This window comes from Eubalaena glacialis, chromosome 13 (assembly GCF_028564815.1).
Source record: "Eubalaena glacialis isolate mEubGla1 chromosome 13, mEubGla1.1.hap2.+ XY, whole genome shotgun sequence".
NCBI lineage: Eukaryota > Metazoa > Chordata > Mammalia > Artiodactyla > Balaenidae > Eubalaena > Eubalaena glacialis.
In genome coordinates this window covers 1,240,094-1,257,187 of record NC_083728.1, presented here as the reverse complement: position 1 = coordinate 1,257,187, position 17,094 = coordinate 1,240,094, and the positions used below count along the sequence as shown (strand labels likewise).

Below are 17,094 nucleotides of genomic sequence, written 5' to 3'. Positions count from 1 at the left end.
AATACACATAAGAGCACAGAGTAAAAACAAAACCAAAAATCACTTGCAGTTGCACTCCCCAGAGATCATCACTCTGGACAGTTTTCTTTCTACAGTCATATTTCCCATATTTGGGATTCTACTATTCACACTGCTTTGCAGCCTGCTTGCAACGTCTCCAGCTGCCCTCCGTGCCCACCCCCTACCCTTCTCCACCTCAGACTGCACCGGTGGGCCCGGCCAGTGGGAGGCAAAATCGGAAGACCCGAGGGTGAGAGGCCAGAGAGGCCGGTACTTATTCCTGTGGCTTCTTCTACTAGGTCACCTTGGGCTGGCCATGCTCTCAACAAAAGATGACAGCTCCTCTTGGGCAGCGGCCCTGAGGACACTGCCCTTCCCGAGGCCGGGAACCCCTCCTTCCCCCTTTTCCTTGGAGTCTGCTGACGTCACAGCTCTGCTGCTCCAGGCCTGGGTTCCCGCAGAATTCCTGCGGTGCCCTAAACCCGTGCATACCCTCCTAACCAGCCCCCTTGTGAGTAAACGCCCATGAATCGTTCTAATTTGAGCAGGCCATCAGTTTCCCGTCTGATCCTGACGGCGCACCGCTGGTGAGCACGGCTGTCGGTCCCCAGGCTACCGCGGTCCCCGCTGGACGAGCAGCTCTGACACAGCAGCCCGGAGGAGGACGCGTCCCCATAGCGACGGGGTGAGGCAGCGCTTCCGGCCAAGCAGGCGGGGAGGAAGGCCCGCCCCCGCCGGCCCGTCCCCGGCCTCCCGTGAGGCCTTGCGAGGCGCGACGTAGCCGGAAGCGGGTGGCGGTGGGGTGGGTGGCCGGCGCTCGTCCTCGGTGAGGTTCGCGGCGCGGCCGACCCCGGCCAGGACCCCGGCCCTGACCCCGGCCTGACCCGGCCCGACCCGGCGCGCAGGATCGAGCCCTCTGCCCGGTAAGCGCGCGGCAGAGGCCCCGAGGCCCCGAGGCCCCGGCTCCCCTCGGGCTGGTCCACGGCCCCTCCCGGCGGCCGCCTCCGCCCAGACCCCCACCCGCCCCGAGGCCGCTGTCCGCAGGACCTGGAAGCGCCCACCCCGCCCTCCCCCGGCCACCCCGGGGCTGGTCCACGGGCCCCCGGCCGTGCCCCCTCCTCTGGCCGCCCCCGCCTGGACCCACACCCCCCCGCAGCTCGCCCCCGGCCCCCAGCCTTCTTTCCTCTGAGGCTGTCACGGGCCGCTGCCCACCAACACCCCCTCCGTGGGGCGAGCCGGCACTGCCCCGTCCCTTCCTTCGGAACCAGGAGCTGGTTTGGACACAGGGTCCCGTCAGGCCGGGTCTGAGTTCTGAAGGGGCTTCCACTCCTAAGAGGGAAGGGTCCTCCCCCTCGGTGTTGGAGAGGCCGGTCTAATCGGAAATGGCAGCCTCACCCTTGGTGGCCGTGGGTGATCGTCTTGGGGGAGGGAGAGGAAACCAAGAAGGGACTTTGGAATTCTCTGTCAGCGGCCGTGCGTTTAGGTAGAAGAACTGTGCTTCTCGTCTGCCCTGTTGAACAGCTTCATCGCTGACCACCCATGTGAGAGTTAATTGTGTCATTTAGTGCAGGCCTAAGGGCTCCACCATCCTCTGTATCTGTGCCAGGTGGGGCTGTGATAATGGCCCAGGGGATAATTAGCGTTTAAGTTGGCTTTGGCATCCCTTCCTGGGACCATACCCTGTAGAAGTTCAGAAGTAATGGTGTTTTAAGGTGAGAAACGGTTGTTCTTCGGCGTAGGTGCTTCGGGGGCTTCAGGTGGTCTCTGAGAAAGATGAGCAGGATTTCTGCCCGTCGCCTGTGTAACAGCCCCAAGCGGTGTCCCTAAGTCATCCCTTTTCATCTCAGGCATTGAGGAAGTCCCAACTTAAAGAACAGCGTTCTGCCGTCTGTCAAGTGGCTTTTTCCGTAAACTGAGAAGTGTTATTTGGTTCGCTGTTTACTGAGGCCACGTTCACTTGCAGAGAGCTACGTTTGGTTTCAAGCATTAAGGCGGGAGTTCTTGGATTATTTTTCAAGACAAACTATAGTTTTGAAAGTTAGGAAGTATTTGTCTTTTATGTATTAAAGTTAGCATTTCACAGAAGTAAAGGATTCTCACGTCCAAAAAAAGTTCCTTTTAAATCCGAGCCAAGTCATTTACTTTTCACGTATTTTCCTTGCAGTAGTTCTGCAGGCATTCTCTCTGCCTTCTTTTACGCAGTTAGAAATTCAGGGCAGGCTCACCCCAGTTCTGACTTTTGTTTGCCTGGGTTCTGTTGGCCAGAACGGGAGCCTCTGGGCAGGCACAGTTCTCTGGAAAGAGCTCCCAGGGGCCACCCATTTCTGCCTTCGCTCTGTGGGTGACTGGAGCTCAGCGTGAGGACAGGGTCCCACCTGGATGGGTTGGGCCGGGTGCTGGGTGCTGGGCAGGATTGTGGGTTCAGGTGTTTGCCTTCGAGACCGTCATGCACAGCACGGAGAAATACAGAGCAGAAAGGCGCCTCTGGTGAGCCCTTGGCTTTGTTTCCCTCAGTTACAGAAAGCAGACGTTTGTCTCCTAACCTCAGCTGGCTCAGAAGTGGGCGTTGTGGGCGTTAGGCATCCCGGGGCTCAGGATTCAGGAGGCCTGGGTGTGGGGAGAGGCAGGGTCCCCTTGGGGAGTAACCAAAGGTGACTGCTGCTCCTGGGATTTTCACGCTAAAGCATCGGCAGGGAAGCTGGTCAGAGCAGTCCCTCACAGACAGTGGGGTGCAGGGTCGGAGGCTGGAGACACCACCAGCAGCCCAGGTGGCCCTTAAGCGGCCCGTGTGTCCTGAGAGGACACATGCTGCCGGGGGAGCTGGAGGGACAGCCTGCAGGTCCTGGTCACAAGGGAAGGGCCAGCCTGAGACTCAGGCTGGGCATCCATGGGGTTACTTTACTGCCGACACCACGCTCCCTCCCCATCCCCCGCCTGAAACTTACCGGGCCACCCGTTGAACTTGAACTTTGTGGAAGCTAGGAGATCTATAAAGAAGTAAATGGGTTTTCTCTTCAGCCCAGGCTGTGTGGCTGCTGTTCCCCGGCAGTGTCCCCCTGAGGCGCGGTGGCAGGTCTGCTGGTCCATAGGCCCCTGTCCTTGCCCTGCTGTGGCCATGCTGTCTGTCACCTCCATCCTTCAGATGGTCCCAGGGAGGCCAGCCTCTTCCCGTGTCAGTCAGGGCCACCGCTTTCGCCCCAGGCCGGGAGCCTCCCTGCACTGGTAGGAAGGTAGAGGGGCTGCGGGGGCCAAGAATGTGGGGCTCCCTGTCTTCGGATACTGTCAGCCCAAGTCTGGTGTGTTGCCCTGAAAAGGGGAAATGAGATTTAACAGCCAGTCTGAGCACGTTTTGTGAAGACCACCCCTTGCTGTGAACTTCACCAGAAGACCGATGTTTTTATACATCGTGTGGTCTTGATGGTACGTGATGAGCGGCCTCCAGTAATTATGCATTGCCCCTAATGATCCCGCTGTGGTTGGCCCGGGAGCGTCCAGACTGATCTCGGCTTTTCTTAGCACATGGAGAGCAAGTTCCTGCAGTAAGTAGCCCTGTTCCCCTGCAGATTCCAAGCAGCTTCACGGAATTTCTTGAAGTCATACTTTGTGGTGTGTTTGCACCAAAGGTTGATCTTCTTGTGAAGTGACCTATTTGGAAGTTGAAAAGTTTGTCTTTCTCTTTCACAGCGCCATGGCCAGCCCGAGAACCAGGAAAGTTCTTAAGGAAGTTCGGGTGCAAGATGAAAACAATGTAAGTGTCCGCTTTTCCTTGACACTTGGCTTAGGTTTCGGGGTCCTCTCAGAGTTGCTCGCGGCCTCAGAGTCCTCCCTCCCTGTCACCGTTGGCCTCCCAGCCAGCCTCCCTCTGCCCCCTCTCGGGGCCCCCCATTGGGTCTTCGGGGTCCCCGGGCCCTGCCCCGCCCCGGGTGAGTCGCCTGGGCGCTTTTCGCAGGTGTGTTTTGAGTGCGGCGCCTTCAACCCTCAGTGGGTGAGCGTGACCTACGGCATCTGGATCTGCCTGGAGTGCTCAGGGAAGCACCGCGGGCTCGGGGTGCATCTCAGGTCAGTGCCCTTTGCTCCTGGCCTGCCACCTGGCGGGTGACGGGAAGGTGCGGGCCACCTCACAGGCCAGCTCCTACCCCCTCCGGTGCTCTGGCACAGGAGGTGCACGTGTCTAGCTCGAGACTGTTTGGGGTGGGCTCTTGGATGCTGGTACTGGTGGCGAGGTCGGCCCTCTGGTGTGTAGCTTTGTCCGTTCCGTCACTATGGACAAGTGGAAGGACGCGGAGCTGGAGAAGATGAAGGCGGGCGGGAACGCTAAGTTCCGGGAGTTCCTGGAGTGTCAAGAGGACTATGACCCCTGCTGGTCCCTGCAGGAGAAGTACAGCAGCAAGGCCGCCGCCCTCTTCAGGGACAAGGTGAGGACGGGCCGCCCGGCCGTGTGCAGGCTGCTTTGTGGGCTCAGGTGTTCAGTAAGCGCGGAACATCGGCTGCTGTAGTGGGTCCAGGAGCTGAGCTCTCCTGTGGGTTCCGACACGACACGGAGGCCATGTGCGGTCCACACATAGACAGGACGCGTGGCCCCAGCTCGCCCCACCCAAGGGGAAGCAGGTGGCCTGTGGTTAGGAGGGCTGAGGGATGGGCCCTCCTTGCAGCCTCTGGGGAGCGCTGCATCCATTCGGGGGGTTCAGAGGGGGCCCGGGCACCACACCGACCAAGAGCTTGCTCACTGTGCCCATCGTGAGAGCCAGTCTCGGTGTCGGCACCTGCAGAGCCCCGGCCCGTGGCAGCTGAGCCCGAGGGGCTGTGTGTGGGGCAGGCGGCATCCACGCTGCCTGACACCCTGGCTCCCTCTGCAGGTGGCCACTCTGGCCGAAGGCAGAGAATGGTCTCTGGAGTCATCGCCCGCCCAGAACTGGACCCCACCTCAGCCCAAGACGCTGCCGTCCTCTGCCCACCGGTAGCTACTCGTCTGGCCTGCGGGCCAGGCTCTGGGCTGGGTTTGCCCGGCTCTGACCTTAACTGTGGCTCAGGGTCCCTGTGCTGTTGTGGTAACAGCTCCGGTTGTGAGCCGTTTCTGAAAGTCAGTGGGAAAAACAACTTTTTAAGTTACAATTCAAACTTTTAGTAGAAATTCAACCAGTAAAGGTACGTCTGAAGTAGAAGCACCATTCCCCGTTCCTCAGATCTGTGCCCACAGCACACGGCATCTCTGTAGGACCCAGTGCTGTGTATGTCTCCTGTCCTGCCTGAGGGCTGCCCACGTCCCCAGGGTGACCCATCCCCCTGGCGGGCATCCTGTGTCCTCTTGTGGGTTGGGGGCTGGTGTTCCGGGGTGACCGGTCTCAGAGAGAGCTCCCTGTTGGCACCAGGGGTGCCCAGCGGCCCTCCCCTCCTCCTCCCCCTTGTGTGGTGAGATTCCAGTCGGAAGGGCTCCAGACTCCTGCCGAGCGCTTGCTTTGGCCTCGACCCCTGCGGCCTCCCTGCAGGCATGGGCAGGCGTGCAGCTGCTGTGGCCCCCCCTCCCCACCAGGCTGCAGCGCCTCCCCCTGCCTCTTGCCGGCTTCAGCCGCTGAGCCTAAGCCTGAGCCACTCTGCTCCAAGCTTTGGAGGAGCCAGGTGTGAGCAGGTGGGCGTGACGGCACCTCCCAGAGACCCCCGTGGTCCTGTGGGCGTGTGCCCACCCCCTGTCGGCCTCTCTGACTCCTGACCCTCCATTGCAGAGCCTCTGGCCAGCTGCGGAACTCCACCACCTGCGCGGACAAAGCTTTTGAAGACTGGCTGAATGATGACCTTGGCTCCTATCAAGGGTAAGGCCCCCGGAGGGCTCGGGGAAGCTGGGGGAGGCCCAGGCAGACCTGGCCCCCGGGGGTTTGGCCCCTGCGAGGGTCGGGGGAGGCTGCTGTCCGCATCTGCAGGGGGTGCAGAGTCGGCAGGCCTCCTGGGGTGTTGTCTGGCAGCCCAGGTTCGGGTGGGGGGCTTGAGTGGAGAGAAAACCACTTAGAGAAAGTCACTGCTAAGAATGCTTGGGAGCAGAAAGGACGTGTTTCCTTCCTGGAACCTGCCTGACCTGTGGTCGAGCCTGTCCCACTCCCTGCAGTGACCGGCTGTCGCTTTGGGTCTCGCCAGGTCTTCTGGCAGGTGCAGCAGGAGGGCCTCATCCCACGAACAGAGGAGAGCCTGACCCCACACTGGGGTGTGGGAGCCGCATGTCCTCCGGGGTGCCCGTCCCAGGTCTGGGCACCTCCGCACCCCCAGCTGTCGGGAGCAGCAGGGCTGTTGCTTGTGTCCCCGCCAGGGCCCAGGAGAACCGCTACGTGGGGTTTGGGAACACGGTACCGCCTCCGAAGAGGGAAGACGACTTCCTCAACAGCGCCATGTCGTCCCTGTACTCGGTGAGGACGCCCGTCCTGCCCGTCCCCCGCTCCCCAGGGGCCTCCCGGAGCCTGGCTGTCCTGGGATCGTGCGCTGGCCCGTCTCACAGAGGCCCCCCTCCCTTTCCTTCACTGACGTCCTTTTCTTAAAGCGCCGCTTACGGTGTTTAATCCCACGCATGTTTTGTCGTTTGTTTACTTTGGCTACAAAACACGTCCCTCAGATTTAGCGAGTCTCGTTTCCTCTGAGCGGAGCCCGCCTGGCCGCCCGCTCCTGGTGGAGCCTGCCAAGCACGTGGGTTCTGGGCCGGGGCTGCCCCAGGGAAGAAAGGGCTGTCGGCCTGGCCCGCCGAGCGGGAGCCTGCTCTCCAGAAGCGCCTCCCAGGCTGTAGTGTTTGTGTCTCCGTGTCACCCCGCCCCGCCACGGGGAAGAGGCCGCACGCACTTGTCTTCTCAGTTCCTCGCGAGGGTCCCTCCGCGTCTCCTTCAGGTGGAACAGGCTGAGTTGGGATTTAAATGAAGAATTTCTATTTCCAAATTGCTTTCATCTATCTTGGAGGCTTAGGGGAAACAACCTTGGACTTAGAGGAAGGAGGACAGCTTTCAGTGGCCCCAGCGCCCCGTGGTCTGTCTGGATGGGCGGCGGGGCGCTTCGGGGGAAGGCGTGTCTCTAGGGAGCCGGGCCAGGAGCTGCTTCCGGGGCCCCGGCTGCGTCCTTCCCACAGAACGTGGGTGCGAGGCGGCCAGCGCGTGTCTGAGGAGCACCCCCATTGGTGGCCACGTGTGGAGCCACCATGTGGCTTCTGTGTCACTTCCTTTCAGGGCTGGAGCAGTTTCGCCACTGGAGCAAGCAGGTTTGCCTCAGCAGCTAAGGAGGGTGTAAGTAGCCTGTCCCGTCATGCGGCCGCGCAGGCCAGGTGGCTCTGGGAGACCATGGGGTCCTGACGGGGCTCAGGCCACATGTCCATCTGCCCTGAGGGCGTTTCGGTGAGCGGCTGGCGAATCCTCCAGGCCCCACGGACGTTCTTTGCTGTGACAGCTGGTGGTGTACCGGCCAGAGCGGAGCTGCCTGCAGGGGCTGGGCTGGCTCCAGAAGGGGGGTGCCGGCGGGGAGTCAGGGTGTCCCAGGTTTCCCTGCCTCCCCCTTCCCCTGGCCCAAGCAAAGCCTCGGGTTTCTGCTGCTGGGTCTCCAGTGTATAGACCACCCGAGTTTCCTCTTGCCCCCACCTGCTCCTGGGCTCGAGACGAGGCAGGATTTGGGGGTTCTGTCAGGACAGGCGGATGGATCGTGGGCATGTGCTCGGCTCCTGGCAGCGACCGGGTGGGAGCCAGGCAGGAAGGGACAGGCCAGAGGTGTGTGCGAGGATTCGGGCCTGGCGGGGAGACCGTGCCATGATGGTGACAGGAAAGCCCAGAGCAGGGACGAGAGGCTACCTGGCAGGCTGACCCAGAGCACGCAGGCCCGGAGAGGCCAGGACAGGAGTTTCTGAGGGCCAGAGCCCGGGGAGGAGCCTGGCGTTGGGGCACCAGCGCTTTGCCACGTGGCCTCTGCTAATTCTCTCCGGGGCTTTGCAGGGCTGCGGTGGGGATCCAGTCCTTTCCCTCTTTACTTATTATGAGAGCGGCTGGGGTGCTGGGCAGAGGTGAGAGGTGTGACCAGACTGCGCCTGGCAGCGAGGGGGAGAGCTCGCTGGAGAGGGACCTGCCCCACCTGTGGGCCCGTGGGTGGCCTGTACGCCCTGCATTCCAGAGCAGGGAGGTCGGTGTCAGCTCTGCTCCCTCATCGTGGGTGCCCCTCCCCTGACGGCCTCCCTCCAGGGGAAGCGGGTGTGGTGGGCAGCTTTGCGGGGCCCCTTAGAGCTGCTGTGGGGTGAGCACCAGTGCCTCGCGGCCGTCAGGAGACCAGCACGGGTGTCTGGGCCCCAAGGACGTGCAGCCCTGGTGGCCAGCGTCAGGCGGCTGACCAGAAAGCCCTCTTTCTGTGTTTACTTTCAGGCGACAAAGTTTGGATCCCAGGCAAGTCAAAAGGTAACAAAGGAAGCCTCTGCATTCGTGCTCTCAAGGTTTCTAGGCTGGTCGCCTGCTTCGTGCCCCGCGCTCAGGGGAAGGGCGCTTCCTTGGGCAACTCAGGCGCTGACAGGCCCGTGCGTGCGTTTGCCTCCCAGGCTCACGTGTCCATGTGTCACTTTGGGCGCCTGCGGGTTAGCAGGTGGAGGAGGCTTAGATCCTGCCCCGTCCCCGGTAGCCGGGCAGCCATAGGCTCCTGTGCCCTTGGCCTCGTGGGGAAGGAGGCTCTGTGCCATGTCTGGGCAACCGCACACGGGAGGCCCAGCGCCCCCCAGGGGACCGGGGTCTGCATCCTGTGGCAACAACATGCCTCTGTCCCTGGTTAGCGCCCTCCCTTCTCGCGGGCGGCATCTTGCGCCCTGGTGTTCGTCTTTTTCTCACACCTTGGCTGGCAGCCCCGGCGGTCCCGGCGTGGTGCCAGGCCGTCCAAGGAGCCCCTGGGGCCACGCAGGCCCCCTCACGCCCCGAGGGCTGATCCCTCTGAGCCCCCATCTCAACTCCCTAACCACTTGCTCCTACCGTGCTGGAAAGATCCCAGGCGGGAGGTGCCGGGTCTAGTGAGCGTGCGGCGCCCACGGGACCCTGTCCTGGTTGTTGCCGAACACCGCTCCCACCGCCTCGCTCTCTCTCCCACCCCCACCCCCCGTCTCCCCATGCTGTCTGGGTAAAGTTCTGGGGTTCCAAGCAGCAGCCAGAGCTGGTAAGGCCGCGTCCGTGCTCGTGCATGCCTCGCCCCGCGTGTGTGTCCGGCGCGTGCCCTGCTCTGGGTTGTCGGCGCTGTGGCCTGCATGTCGGCTCCCTGTCCTCACGCTCAGAGCTGCTCCCCAGCCCGACGGGCTCCCGCGTGGCCCGTCCACGGTGCTCGGGCGTCCACGTCACAGGCAGGAGGCGCGGGATCCAGAACCCGAGGCTGCTGCTGCAGGGGTGCTGGGGAGTCCTGTGCCAGGGGCGAGGGCCCCGCTCCGTGGTTGCCTCCCCTCTGTCCTGCCTGCCCCCCACCTGAGCTGCTGGCCTGGGCTCGCTCCCCGGCTCCATCCCCTTCTGTCCGAACTCCCGCAGGGCCCCTGGAGGGCAGGTGGGGCTTGGGATCCACCCGTCTGTGTCGGGGGGATGCCAGGGGCTGTTCTCCTGGGATGGATCCTGTGGGCTCCGATGGGGAGAGCCTGATGGTGGCCACCGGATGGGGTGGACTTCCAAGAGCTTGCTGCTGTCCCGAGTCCCTTCCCAGGGCGCGTAGGCCGGGGCGGCGGTCTCCCGCGTCTGCGACAGCGTGGCGCATCGGGTGCTGGCGGGCTGCTCGCTGTCTGCAGAGCTCACAGTCCTGGGGTGAACGTGCTGCCGCGTACGCGGCTTTTTCTCATCGCGCCTTTCCTTCCAACAGGCATCAGAGTTGGGCCACAGTCTGAACGAGAGTGTCCTCAAACCTGCCCAGGAGAAGGTAACGCGGGGACGCCGGTACTCGGCTGCGTGCGGCTCCCGTGGGCCTCATTCGGGGGGCAGGTGGTGCTGGGAGGCTCTGTTCGGGCTTCAGGCTCCCGTGCTCACGCCCCGTGGCCTCACGCGTGCGCTGCGCCTGTGGCTCTCGTCCCGCAGCCCAGCAAGGCCTGGCCTTGTACTCTGCTCCCGCGGGGCTGGGTGTGTGCCCGGCCCCTCACCCCGGAGGAGGCCAGGGCGGCGAGGGAAGCTCCCGGGGGTGGGGGGCGTGCAGGTTGCGGCCAGTGCCAGCCTGTGCTCGGGAGACCACCGGGGGAGGGTCCAAGCAAGACCGGCCCGGGCTGCAGTGTGGTCGGCTTGCTCCTCCCCTTCGCCTCTGGGGAGGGGGTGATGCGGCGCGGAGGCAGGTCCCCTGACAGGTGTCGGGGGGCGTTGTCCTTTGTCCGTAACGGGCAGCGGGGCATCTGCCTCGGCTATGACGATGCTGTTTCGATCCACCAGGTGAAGGAGGGAAAGATTTTTGATGATGTGTCCAGTGGGTTCTCTGAGTTGGCGACCAAGGTAGGGAAGCCCCGCCTGACAGGCGGGCTCGGCTGAAAGCGTCTCCATATTCCAAGGAGCCCGGAACCGTGAGCAGGAAGGGCCGGGCGCTTCATGCCCCGTATGGCTTCTTGGCCTGAGGGGCCTGTAGGATGTGAGGAGGGTCAGGTAGACGCTCCGGTGCCGACAGCCTGAGGAATATGGAAACAGCTTGACGGGAGCCCGTCACAGCCACTAACCTGTTGCTTCTTTTCTTTCTGCCCTTGTCTTGCTGCTGCCGACCTCCCCTGGTGAGTGTGCTGGGGGCGGCCGCCTTCTCTGCCTTAGCGTCGCTGGGGGCGGGGCGGAGGGGTGGGTTGGCGTTTGTCCTGCTTCCCACCCAGGCGCTTCTCCGCTGAGCTCCTGGGGCCACAGCCTCTGCGTCCACACAGCGGGCATCCCGCCGTCCCCGGCAGAGCCTGCCTGGGGCGAACCGGCCCGAGCCCGGGGTGTCACTGTGTTCCTAAGCTTCACCCAGGTCTCTCAACTCTGCACTTGGCGTCAGAGCCCAGGCTGAGCGCCTACGTCTCCTTGCAGGTCCAGGGAGTTGGTAGCAGGGGATGGAGGGACGTCACCACCTTTTTTTCTGGGAGAGCGGAGGACCCGTTGGACAGGTATACCGGCCCCCCTTCCTGAAGTGGGCCCCCTTCCGTGGCGTTCTCCCCTGGGGTCTCTGGGAGGCAGGTGTGTCTCCCCCAGGGGCTCAGGGGTCACAGTGCAGAAACCCCTGGAGCGCTGGGGGTGCAGAGAGGCACGTCGGCCCCCTGACCTCTTGACCTGAAGCCCTGCCTTCGACCTCGTGGGAGCTGCCACCATCAAGGGCTGGGGAGGGAGAGAGTCTCAGCCTCGCCTCTGTGGGACAGGCTGAGGGAGAGGGGGTGCGGCTGGGCTCTGACCCACCTCCCAGGACTCCGGAGCACTCAGGGCTGCCGCCCGGGCCTTTCTGCTGCGAGCCCAAACTGTTCAGCCTTCTCCTTCTCTGACCCCAGGTGGGACCCTGGGGATCTGGTGGGGGGATGGATGGTCTCCGGCCGTGGCGCGTGCTGTCCGTCTGCCCGAGGCTGGGCGCGTTTCCCGCGCTCACGGGCGGGATGCCTCAGCGCTTCCCCCACTGCGTGCTGTCTGCTGTGCTCAGTGGTGCGACTGCGGTTTGGGTGAGGGACTCCACGGAGCAGAGAAGGGTCTGGGGTTTTTTTCCCCTTCATCGTTGCAGGAAACCAGCGCTTTACATTTTCCTTCAAAACATCCTGCGTTTGGGTGGGACTGGCGGAGAGGGGGCTCTGGTGGCAGGAGGCCTGAGTCCCTCCCGCGGGTTCCACAGCCTCAGCTCCATGGCGGAGCCGCCCTGAGGCTGGGTTTCCTCTGCCCTAGAGCGAGAACAGCGGCTCTGGGACCCTGAGTGGCACTGGCTGAGCGCCCTGGTTGGGGATGGGGCTCTGGCTGGGGGCTTGGACTTGGCCTTGACCCCCGTTCTCTGGGGAGGAGCCTGGGGAAGACCCGGTGGCTCAGGGCCACGACGGCGACCTTCTGGACCTTCTGGTTCTGGGAGCCGCTCAGAGACTGCTCTCTGTCACAGAGCCCCGGAGGGCCGGAGCTGTCAGAACAGCGGCGGGGACAGCTCCCACAGCACCACCGACCGGAACTTCTGGGAGACCTTCGGGAGCACCGACCCTGCGAGGGCCCACAGGTCCCCGAGCGGCAACAGCTGGGCGTGTGCGGACCCCTCAGCCGACAAGACGAGCTCGGACGGCTGGGACGCGTGGGGCTCGGGCCCCGCATCTGCGTCCAGCAACAGGGACGGCGACGACATTGGTGGTGGGGAGGCCTGGGGGCGCGGGGCGGAGGCCAGAGCCAGGGCCAGGGCCGTCAAGGAGGCGGCACCGCCGGCCGCCATGGACGACGGCTGGGACAACCAGGACTGGTAGGGCACAGCGGCCACGCCGCCTCCTCGCTCCTTCCTTTCCACCCAAGAAGCACCAGCTGCGCGGGAAGACAGCCTCGGCCAGGACCCCAGGGGTGTGTGCCTCCCTGTCCCCGCTCTCCGGGGCCCCGGGCCCGGCGCTGTCGCAGGAAGGGCTCCCTGCTGCTGCGGGGGCCGGCCACACCCAGCCCCTTCCCCCAGTGCGCTCGGTAATAAACGCCCTCCCCAGCGGCGCACGCGGCTGCCCAGTGACTGTGACTGAGGTCTGTCTCCTTGAAGCAACTTTGACTTCCCGGTCGCTCTCGTTCTTTCTTCCTTTGGAAGAAATTGCCTGGCGTTTGAGAGCCGCCACCTGCCCCCTGCCCTCCGCTCCCCAGTCCGTCTCTGCACCAGTGCTGGCCTGCGTCCGCCCGACCCAAGCACCGCCTGCCTGGCCTTGCCGTCACCCTAGAGCCCGTCATCAGCTCGGGGGGTCGTGCAGTGATGCCCTGGCACCCTGGCCTTCCTCGCGGCCCCTCCTCCAGCCTCCTTGCACTGTGGTTTGGATCTCACTGTTGCCCGAGCTCACTTGACTTTGACGGCTGTGTGCCGGCCACCCCGTTCTTATGGTCCGGCGCTGACGACCACGTGACATGACGCCGTGCTTGGTCCTCTGTCCCCGCACTTGTTTCTGCCGGCCCTCAGGCCGGTCAGCCGGGCTTCCCCAGGCCTCCTGTATGATTTGTGTGCGACGTCCCTGCTCCCTGCCCCGCGGGACGGGCCCTCCCCGTGTGGACAGCCAGATTGCAGTGGCTCGTGTGGCAGGTCTGCAGCACGTCCCTGAGTGGGGAGTGGCAGCCCTGCCACCCACAATTCTCCCCAAGGAAGACAGCCACGGGGGACAGGACACCCAGTGGCCAGCACCTGTGCCTTTGGCTGACCCTGAAGGTCTCAGTCACTGAGCCAGCAGTCTGCCACGCTCGGATCTGAGGTCAGAGATCAGGCTTAGGGTGATGAGAAGACCCAGGTCAGCCCAAGAGCCAGGGTCAAACGTGGTCTGCCAGCCCGGGACCAAGTGTCCCAGAGCAGAGGCACTCAGGAGGGCCAGCCAGGTGTGAGGTGTGGGTCTTCACCAGGGCTGGTGGGCTGCACTGCAGGCGGCCCTCAGGTCAGCGCCGGGCCGGACAATGGGGTGCGGTCTGTCCTGACACTTCTGTTTCCGCACTGGAACCCCAGCCTGTTGGGATTAGGACTCCGGGATCCTGCCCTGGCCCTGAAGGCTTCGGGGGCACTTTGTTCCTGTCGATTCTGGTCCAGGAGGCCCTGCCCCGGAGGCCGTGTTCAGCTGGAGTAAGTTGCCCTCTGCCCGGGAGCCCCCCACGCTGACGCGCGTGGCCCTGAGGCTGACTGGTCTGAGATGTGCTCTGCTCTCAGGCATCACGTCAGAACACTAGGTGGGTGGCCCGAGACCCCCTTGTGGGCAAAGGACAGGCACCCCTGCTGTTCTGCAGGTCTATTCGCTGGGCCCAGGACAGTGCCAGGCCCTCTTCTCCCGGCTGGGTTGGCAGTGAGGGCCTGAGCATCCAGCTCCCTTGCCACCCACGGGGGCATCTGCGCGGCACCCTCGTTCGGGGGAGAAAAGTCCCCAGTTGGGTGTCTGCCTGGGAAGGCAGTTCTGTAAGGACAGTCCGACACTCCCCTGGCCCTGGGTAGACTTGGGGCTGCCAGCTGGTGGTCAGCCAGCCTGCGTCATCCTGAAACCGCCTGACCGAGGGCACCTGTGGCCGCCACGCGGGGCGGACTGGAGGCTCCGGGCTGGAGCTGTGTCTTCTGGGTGGTTCTGTGCTGTCCTGTCGCAGGGCAGCGCTTTGGGCAGGGGGGCCCCGGGGTGAAGGCAGTCGGGTCTGGGTGGGGAGGCAGGTCGGGCAGCCAGGGCGCTGTGTAGGGCGGTCCTGGAGCCTGTTCTCAGCTGAGCCCTGGTCGTGCTGAACACACAGGGCCTCTGCTTCTCCGGACAGCATACCCGTCGGCCGTGAACCTGCCCTCGGCCCCCTGGCCGCTGCGTGCTGTCCTCCCCAGACTCTGGCTCCAGGAAGCCAGGCCAGTCCACCAGCTGAGGCCTGGCCAGCCTCTGTCACCTGTTTGCCCCAGACCTCCTGGCCAAGACACCACGACTGACCAGCAGACACCTAAAGGCAGCCCTTGCCCAGCTTAGCTTCCTTTTCCAGAGCTTTCACAGGTGACCTGCGCTACCCAGTCCAACCATCGCTCCCAGCCAGATGGCCGTGCCCAGCAGGCCCAGGCCTGCGGCACGCCAGATGCTGACAGCTCTCCTGGGACCCCACGCCCTGAGCCGGGCCTGGCAGGAAGATGGGGAGTAGGGCTTCTTGGGCATGTCTGGGGGGCTTTCTGGGTGGTGGGGGTCCTGCCCTCTGCACCTCCCCAAGGGGCCGAGGAGGCTCTGCTCAGCACTGAGGGCCGGCTTCCCAAGCGGTCAGGGCTGGGGCTCCTGGGGCCACCTCCCCACTTCTGGGGCTCCTGGAGCCACCTCCCCACTGCTGGGGCCAGGGGAAGTGGGGCCTTTGCTCGGGGTCCCCACCTGCACGCTAGAGTGAAGGCCATGACGGCTGTGCAGCTTCCAGAAGGCCGACAGGACTTGCCCAGCAGGGGCCAGCCTGGCTCTGTCCTGCCCTTTCTGAGCTGTGACCGTGGGCAGCTTGTGCCCTGGCTGAGCCCTGACGCTGCTAGGTTGGCTGCGAGGCCGCGGGCCTCAGGGGCGTGGAGCACCTGCCAGGTGCGCCTTGGTGGGCTGCGTGAGCGTGCACACGCATGTTCTGAGTGCCTGTGAGCCGTGGACGTGGACAGACACGTGTGTGCCAGTGTTTGTGTGTCTGAGGCCACCAGGCCAGGCGCCCTCTGCCGGCCTCCACTCGGGACTGCAGGGCCTGCCTGCGCCCCCCAGCACCAGCACCCAGTGCAGGGCATCCACCAGCACTGCAGCGTCTGGCCTCCAGCCATGGGTCCGCAGGCATGGGCGGCCGGCTCCCAGGCCACGGCAGGTCTCAGAACTGCCTTCGCCTCGGGTCCTCAGGCCCCTCCCAGCTGCAGGAGCACCAACCACAGGGCAGGACTGGAGGCTAGGAGGGGCTCTGAGCGACCTGGGTCAGGGCAGGGAGCTGGCTGGATCCTGCAGCGCCTGCCCAGTGGCTAGGGGTCGGGAGGGGGACGGGAGCCTCCAGGGGCTTTGGGAAGGGCCCCACCCCTCCAGCAGCATCCAGCCCCCGACCTTTGGCCTCTCCCAGTCTCCAGCGAATGTCGACTGGCCTCTGCCAGCCCGCAGCCCGAGGGGCCTGTGCTGCGCCCACCTCCCCCAGAGCACCTCTGCCTCCAGAAGCTGAGCCCAGAACGGGGGGCTAGAGCCGCCCTGGCAGCCTCAGGGCAGCTGGGGGGAGGGGGCCGGTCCGGTCCAGGTAGGGGTAGGGTGGTTCTGGGGGGTGAGTCCCAGGGTCCAGTAGGGGTTGGGTGCTTGGGGCCCAGGCTGGGCGCCCCACCCCCCACCCCGCAAGCCCTGGTTATGGGGCCCAGCTTGTGGGGAACCTAGTTGGTTGGGGTGGGGCCTTCGGGCTGGGTGGGGAGGGCTGGGGAAGGGGCTGTGCTAGACTGGCCCTCGCGACTGCGGAGGGTTGTAGAGAAGGGGCAGGTGTGGAGGAGGCTTGGGGGGCGGGGCACTGGAGAGGGACCCATGAGTGGCTTGGGTTTGGGGTCACGGGTCTTGGGGCGCAATGCTGGACAAGTGGGGAGGTTGTGAGGCTGGCGTGACCCTGGGGTCCGGGTGCTGCTCCAGGCTGCCAGAGATCCCCATGCCCATCACCCACAGCTTGGCACGCAGGACCACACGTGGTGACCTTGGTCCCTCAGGTGCCTGCCTCGTGGGCCTCTTTGGAACAGACCATGTGGAGTGAGGGATAAAGGTGTTTGGCCCCTTGGTGCCTTGGATCCCACCCTGTGGTGCGATGGGGTCCTTTACACTGGGACCTGTGTCCCCCACGCTTGGAGAGATGTCCTGGGCAGCAGATGGGAAGAGTGGAGAGCTGAGAAGGGGGGCCAGGGGAGGGGGGCGGGCCGGGGCAGTGACGTCGGAGGAAAGGGGCCTCATAAGCCACAGCCTCCCCGTGGATGCAGCAGGACCAGGGTAGATGGCAGCGCGCGGGACGGAGGGACGCTGCGCTGGGACGGGAGCAGGTTGGTGACTCCCCTCAGGGCCAGGTGGACAGGGAGGGGCCACCAGGGGATGCACCCAGGTCTGTGATCTGAGGATGACTTTGCCCTTCCAGAGAGATCGGGGGTGGGGAGCTGAGCTCCTTGCGGGGGCGGGCGCAGCAGGACTGGATGCACAGTGTTGGGCTGGGGAGGGGGTCTGGCCCCCCAGGGTCACGGGGGGAGGAGGGCAGGTGCGGCGGAGAAGTCCTGTTCACAGCCTTGAATTCTGTGGGGAGGGGAGGGGCCTGGCTTGGGACCTGGGGTGCCCGGATAACCTGTGCATCGTCCTCTAGCCCATCTGCAGCCCCGAGGACCCCCTTGAGCTCCACTGCCCTGGGTGTGTCTGGGCTGGGGGTGGCCGGAGGCCTGAGATTCTGCACTGCGTTCCCCTCTGCTCTGTCAGCAGAGGCCCAGAGGCAGCCGCCCAGGACCCAACCCCACCTTTGGGGCTCCCCCCACCTCACTGAGAGGCCAGCTCTGGAG

At 64.6% G+C, this 17,094-nt stretch overlaps 1 protein-coding gene across 2 annotated transcripts; it reads left to right on the top strand.

Moving 5' to 3' along the window:
- The first annotated feature begins 782 nt into the window (after positions 1–782).
- ARFGAP1 (ADP ribosylation factor GTPase activating protein 1) lies at positions 783–12,624 on the top strand. Of its 2 annotated transcripts, none has more exons than XM_061208553.1 (13): positions 783–923; positions 3,685–3,748; positions 3,950–4,059; positions 4,244–4,415; positions 4,857–4,957; positions 5,721–5,807; positions 6,296–6,392; positions 7,194–7,250; positions 8,367–8,399; positions 9,820–9,876; positions 10,374–10,433; positions 10,995–11,065; positions 12,028–12,624. In XM_061208553.1, the coding sequence occupies exons 2-13, from the start codon at positions 3,689–3,691 to the stop codon at positions 12,374–12,376; spliced, it is 1,254 nt and encodes a 417-aa protein (XP_061064536.1). In that variant the 5' UTR covers positions 783–923; positions 3,685–3,688; the 3' UTR covers positions 12,377–12,624. The 2 variants fall into 2 exon arrangements, with proteins under 2 accessions (XP_061064536.1, XP_061064535.1); XM_061208552.1 differs by having other exon boundaries at positions 10,989–11,065.
- The last annotated feature ends 4,470 nt before the right edge of the window (positions 12,625–17,094 follow it).

Bases quoted from the DNA above. Each gene is read 5' to 3' on its own strand.
- ARFGAP1 (XM_061208552.1), top strand. From the start codon at position 3,689: ATGGCCAGCCCGAGAACCAGGAAAGTTCTTAAGGAAGTTCGGGTGCAA. The intron at 3,749-3,949 runs GTAAGTGTCCGC...CGCTTTTCGCAG, and splicing joins GGGTGCAAGATGAAAACAAT to GTGTGTTTTGAGTGCGGCGC. The intron at 11,066-12,027 runs GTATACCGGCCC...TCTCTGTCACAG, and splicing joins GCGGAGGACCCGTTGGACAG to AGCCCCGGAGGGCCGGAGCT.